Source organism: Lynx rufus, unplaced genomic scaffold (genome assembly GCF_022079265.1).
Source record: "Lynx rufus isolate CCGP_SWC_20201006 ecotype Redwood Valley unplaced genomic scaffold, mLynRuf1.p SCAF_32, whole genome shotgun sequence".
Taxonomy (NCBI): Eukaryota; Metazoa; Chordata; class Mammalia; order Carnivora; family Felidae; genus Lynx; species Lynx rufus.
This window is the reverse complement of record NW_025814848.1, coordinates 3228800-3235096: the sequence shown is the minus strand read 5'-3', so window position 1 is coordinate 3235096 and position 6297 is coordinate 3228800. Positions and strand designations below refer to the sequence as shown.

The window sequence follows — 6297 nt, the reverse complement described above, 5'->3', positions numbered from 1 at the left end:
GAGCCCACGTGAGCTCAGGCCCCGTGCTGCTCACGTCACGGCCGCAGTGACAGGGCTGGGGGGTTGGGTAACCTGCGTGCGACGGTGACCACCGGGATCCTTCGGGGACCTTGGCAAAGGGCTGTCCCCAGAGGGCAAGGCAAAGCGAACGGTTCCGTGAGTCTCCAACTATTCCGTCACCTCTCGGTGTGTGAACCAGCCTTCGGGGTGTCCACGGTCCTCTGAAATGCCACTGCGCCTCTCTGCAAGGCCGAGCGCGGCAAGGAAAAGGTGCGGTGTAAGCTTCAGGCCTATCGTTTTAAGGGAAGCCTGTGTCTTTTCTCCCCACACCGTCCTGTTCTGATTTGCTTCGGGCTTTTCCAGGCTGTTGCAAGAAAGAGCCACGTGTGAAGTCTCGCTTTCAAAGCAGCTCACCTCCTAGCCACCATTGTGGCTCGCCATCCCGAGCGGCCGGTTCCTGGTGCAACACGGCAGGCAGTGTGGCGATTCTCAAAGTGGGGTCCCGGACACCCTGCCGGGGCCCGCTTTGGCGCAATCCCAAGACCCTGTGCTTCCACTCGTGCTACCGTGAACGCACGGCGGAGTCACGGGGCTGCGGACGCGTGATCACACGAGAACCCGGCAGCACGGAGCCCACCCCTCATCTCTGATTTGTTGGTTTTAGCAAATACCGTTATTTTTCATTAAAAACATGTTAACGCGATGGGTGTATTGTTCATTTTTCAGTTTATTTTTTTACTCATGTCTACACCCGATGTGGGGCTTGAACTCACAACTGCGAGATGGAGAGCCATGTGTTCTTCTGACTGAGCCACCCGGGCGCCCCAACGTAATGGGTGTATTGTTAATGTCACGAGTTTGTTGTCATTTTTAGATGTGTTAATACACGTTTTTTAAGTCACTTGGAATTTCTACTGAGGTTAACATCCAGAGAGGCCGTAAAAACAGAAGCGGGTCCTCGGAGTGTCAGGGAGGCGTTGAGGCCCCACGGCAGCGAGGGGAGAGGGCTCTGGGGCCTCCCTGACCCGGCAGGTCTCCTTGTGGCCGGTCGTGAAGCTCCTGGGGAAATCTTGGTCGGTCGTCCGTAAAACACAGGTCCTTCCTGTTCTTCTCTCCTAAAGCGCGTGAGGTTTGAGTGAAGCAAAATCCAGATAAAGTGGATCATTATCTTAGCGTTGGGGAGAAGGACTCTAAAGCAAACAGTGTCTGAACAGGTTCCTGAATGTTTTCTACCCCCAGACCCTCTCACGGTAACAGACCACTGTGAGAAGAAGGAATGGACGTATTTCTGGTTATCGACCGAGTTGTCTGTGTCTCAGGGGTCCACGAGGATTGTAACAGCCAGAAGGAGACCTCTTGCGGTTTAAAATTCAGACTCCATGTTGGTTCTGGCTGTTGGACGATTTACCGCCCCATCGCGTGAAGTCATTTGAGTCAAAACACCGGAACAAAGCACAGCATGTGGGGAGAAGGTGTGATTTGGAAAAGCAGGGCATCGATCTCTTTGCCTTTGGACATTTTTCTGAACGTGCGCTGAAGTCGTCATACCGAGGTAAAGCCGAGACACTGATGAGTTCGTGAGAAAAAGGAACTTTCTTAAAATAGCGACTGGTTTCCGGGCACCATGGTGTGATCGCCGGTGCTGCCTCAATTAGCAGCCTCCGTGGGGATGAGCTGGTGAGCGCAGTGTGTCTGTACTCAGGATTTGGGGGGATCCCTGTGGGACCCCAGCCTCCCACAGAGCAGGCTCGGCACCCCGCAGGTTGCGCGGTTTTCCCTTCCCTTCAAACCTGCACAGCACTTGTGCTGATTTTAGTGGGGCCTGGATATCGTCTTGCTTCTTTATTTTGGTGATTTAAATATTTTCTGCTTACGTCTTTGTTTGTCCTGGAAACAGTTTCAAGGGTTGTCATAACAAAAAGTCCGCGTTCCTACACTTAACTCTGATACAACAGTGGGAGAAAAAATGACCATGAATTCTCAAATGGTGGACCATACCGTGTTCACGTTTGTTCAGAATCTGAAAATCAAACAAATGTCACGGCATCGTCTGGTGACAGGTGATAGCGACGCTCGTGAGCACAGCATCCCCCACAGACGGGTCGAATCGCTGTGCTGTGCACCTGACGCTGATGTGACAGTGTGCCAAGTGTAATGTTTCAAAAAGGAGCATCGAGGGGCGCCTGGGTGGCGCAGTCGGTTAAGCGTCCGACTTCAGCCAGGTCACGATCTCGCGGTCCGTGAGTTCGAGCCCCGTGTCGGGCTCTGTGCTGACGGCTCAGAGCCTGGAGCCTGTTTCCAGTTCTGTGTCTCCCTCTCTCTCTGCCCCTCCCCCGTTCATGCTCTGTCTCTCTCTGTCCCAAAAATAAATAAAAAACGTTGAAAAAAAAATTTAAAAAAAACAAAAAAAAAAACAAAAAGAGCGTCGATGTAATTGGAAAGTGAGACAGCACAGGCAAAAAATACGGACAGTTCTGAGTACGTATATGGGCTTTTGCGTAACTGACCTTGCAAATCGACCAGCTTATGGTTGAGGTAACTTTTGTGACCTCCAGATGAAACATACTCGTGGGTTTTAGAGTCCGGAGACCCCAGGAATACAGTGTGAAACTGATAACCCGATCCCAGGATTCTGGTCCTCCTGTTTTCCTGTTTCACACGTAGCTACAGCCCCACTGTTGGGTTCTGGGCCCAGCACGCAAAATCCCACGCAAATGACCAAGTTACAGCTGGCTGTTACTTCTTGACTGTAGTTGCTTTTCTGTCGCGTCCCCAATTCTGGAGGGAAGTTTGGCTGGCTGTCCTAGTGTGGTTTTCCTTCCTGGTAACTGTCACCAGCGGCTTGATTCAACCACACAGACTGTAACGGATTCTATAACAGCCAGCGGGCCGCGACAGTGCAGGTGACGCGCGCTGCTCTCCCACGGTCCCCGCCAGGCCAGGCCACTCTTTTCCAGCCTCCGGTTTCCCAGGGGCTGAAGGGTTCGAGTGGAAGAGGTGGCTGGCAGGGAGCAGGGATGCTGTCATCTGGATGCTTGAGCGGAGTCTGAAGAGCAGAGTCCTGTGGGGGACACTCACTCCTCTGCCGCTCCGGGGCCAGTAGCCCACCACCAGGTACCGGAAGTCATCGCCCCCAGCAGGGGTGCTTACCGGGCCTTTGAGGAAAGACAGGAGAGGAGCGCCCTTCTGACCTGGGCAGGTGACGCGATGGCAGGCGCCCCGGCACTCACTTTCTCCTCGGAGGTCAGGCAGAGACTTCCAGCTTCCCAAGTCCCCATGCTTCTGGGCTGGGACAGGATGTGGGGGTTCTGGAGAATCCCAGGGACAGTCTCATCCGACGTGTGCTGATGAATCTCACTGTCTCTTCTTGGAGGAAAATGCCCGATCTCTGCTACTGTGGATGTGGGTGTGGCTAATAGCCCCTCACCCTTGCCCAGGACTTTCCTTCCCTTCCTCAAGGTGCTGGCTCAGATGTGGTGTGTCTGGAATTCTGTTGCTGGGATTGTCTCCTCTCCTCCGTCCCACTCAGCCCCCAGTTCCTAGCAGAAGGGAAATGGTGACAGAAGCCACACAGGCAGGCGATTATGGGGTCGCCAGCTCCGCCTGCTCACCTGCGACTGTCCTGCGGGACTTGGGAATTAGGACCCCGTCACGGTTGCCACTACAGCCACTGGGCATCTGGGACCCATACTCCAGTCTCGGGAGGATCCGGTTTGCTGCTTTTCCCGTGTGTCACCTTCCCCTCCGAGTCCTCCTGTCTTCACTGTGTCCGCCTGCCCTCCAAGCCGGGCTCTCCCGGCGGGACGCTGTCCACCCGCTGCACCACTAACCTACCCGGTCCCGCATCCACCTAGAAATACAGAAACTTGGAATAAAACACACAGGCGCGTTCAGCACCTGCGGCAGAGATTTATGACCCAACCTGCCTCAAACATCCCGGCCCCTGAGCAGCGGGCAGCGGGAGGCTAACCTTGAGGCCCCCCGGCGGGACGGGGAGAACGTTTGAGAGAACGAAGCCTGTCTTGAAGCCGCGTTTGCACATGTTGTGGAGAACACGTATGTAGATGTGGTTTTCGGTTGCAGGTGGAGATTATGGGACCTCAGCCCCCTTCTCCACCCCCAGCTGTGGGGAGAACGGCTCTGGCCACCGACCGAGTTCCGCTCTTGCCTGGTGCCCTGACACGGGGGCAGGAGGGACAGGGACGCGGCCAGTGCCCTCACGGCCGGGAGGTGCTGCTGGGGTGGGGGTGGGGGGGCGGCCACTGGCACAGCGCACTTGGAGTTCACCCACACTTGAATGCTTTCGGCTGACCTGGGCCATAGCCGCACAACCTGGTCCCGTCCCCGGTTAGGCCTGAAAGCACCTCCTATGGAAGAGTGTTTCCTGGGGGATAATTCTCCTTGAGTGGTGCCTTGACTTGTGATGCGTCGCCGTGTGACGTCATCACTCGTCTGAACGTCGGAGGGACGTCTCCAGGTCTCCTCCTCGAATATGGGATGACAGTCACGATGTGTCACTCGCTTGAACCACCGTCACAGCAGTAAGTACATTGCTCTGCGCCCAGGAATCCCTCCGTGTGCACCGTTTCCTCTGCCATTGTCATGGCATCACTGACACGGGCCTGTCTTGCCCCTTGATAAAGCTAGGGCTCGAATTTCAGGGGACCGCCCTTCAGCAGTGGCATCAGCATTGCAAAAGGGGAACTAAGAGGATCCCCCGAAATGCCTTTTCCCCAGCGCCATCCAGGGCGGCCGGCCTTCCCCTCTGACACCAGGGCGCGGCCCGGCGGCCTGGCCTGGCCGGTGACCCCCCGCGGCCCAACTCCCACCCTCTTAAAGGCGCCAAGCGGTTGTCCAGGACTTTCCCTCCAAGCGGCAGGGACTCCGCCCAGGACTCGGGACCCAGCCGGCCCTCCCGCCTCCGCCCCGGGTTGATTGAGTCCTGTCGGTGGTGGGGGCCGACGGGGGAGGCCGGTCCCGCCCGGTCCCGCCCCGCGCCGTCCCGTCTCCGGCTCCGTGGCCGGCCGCACGCAACAGTCGGGTCGTGACACCAGCCAGACGCTCGGCTCCTCCTGCTGGCGCGTCCCCGCCCGGGCCGGGCTCGGGCGGCCGGTGACTGTCCCCGAGCGAGGGGAGGGCCCCGGGAGCCGGGACGTGAGCGAGCCGGCGATGCCGCGGCCGGACGCAGGTGGGTGCGGCGGGGGGCACGCGGCGCCGAGCCCGGCCACCCGCGGGGACGCCCCGGGCCCCCCCCCCCCCGCCCCCGCGCCCCAGCGACTGAGAGCCGCCCGTCTCCTTCCAGGGCGCCGATGACCCGCCGGCTCGGTGGCACCATGCCCTTCCCGCCCACGCCGACCCCGGGGGCCCCCGTCGCGCGCCCCCCCGCCCCGCAGGCCCGGCGCCCCGCGCAGGGCAGCGCCCGCCCGCGCCCCGCCCGCGCCCGCGCCCTCGCCGCCCGCCGCCGCCGACAGGAGGAGGCCCCCCGAGGGCGCGCTGTCCGGCTCCTGGCCCCCCGCCGCCCTGAAGCGGTCGCCGGCCCGGCGCGGCCCCGGCCCCGGCCCGCCGCGCGCCCCCGCCCGGCCCGCCCGCTCCGGCCACAGCCCCGCGGGGGACGCGGCCCCGGGGACAGGACCCGCCGCCGCCGCGCGCCTCTCGCCCGGCCTGGCCCCCGAGGCCGTCCTGCTGCTCCAGGGGCGCCACCTGCAGAGGCGGCTGCCCGCGCGGCCCTGCCGCCCGCCGCCCTCGCCCTCTCCCGCGGGTCCCGGCCGCCGCCCGGCGCCGCGCGTGTCGCTGCTCAACGAGCGGCACCGGTACGACGACGTGGAGTACGAGGAGGAGGCCCGGGCGGTGGACGAGGGCCTGGTCCGCAGGTGCACCGAGTGGCTGCGCGGCGTGGAGTCGGCGGCCGCCGCGCGCGACCTCGCGGGGCCCCTGGACACGCTGCCGCACCTGAGCACGCTGTGAGCCGGAGGGGGGGAGGGGGGAGGGGGGGTGGAGGGGTGGGGGCTCCCCGCGGACCCGAAGGTGCCCCCCCCCCCGCACCTGCGCCCGCCTCCTGGATGCCCGTGAGCCTGGGGGTCCCCCACCCCCGCACCTGCGCCCACCCCCTGGATGGCCGTGAGCAGGGAAGGGACCTCCCCACCTCCTGGAAGCGTGGCCGCACCCTGGGAGCCTGCCCTCCCCCCACCCCCAACGCCCACGGCCACCCTCCGGCACCTGTGAACCCGCCGCACCCGGTGGGCAGGACCGGATGCCCCTGGCTGACCGCGCAAATAGCCTTTCCTCCGGGGCACCCTG

General features: G+C 61.6%; 1 protein-coding gene across 1 annotated transcript; it reads left to right on the top strand.

Annotated features, from left to right (window-relative positions):
• Nucleotides 1-5445: 5445 nt before the first annotated feature.
• Nucleotides 5446-5965, top strand: PRR18 (proline rich 18; the record flags this gene model as incomplete). Its single annotated transcript, XM_047093140.1, has 1 exon — nt 5446-5965. A coding segment is annotated over one exon (519 nt), but the record flags the coding sequence as incomplete, so codon positions are not given.
• Nucleotides 5966-6297: the final 332 nt, after the last annotated feature.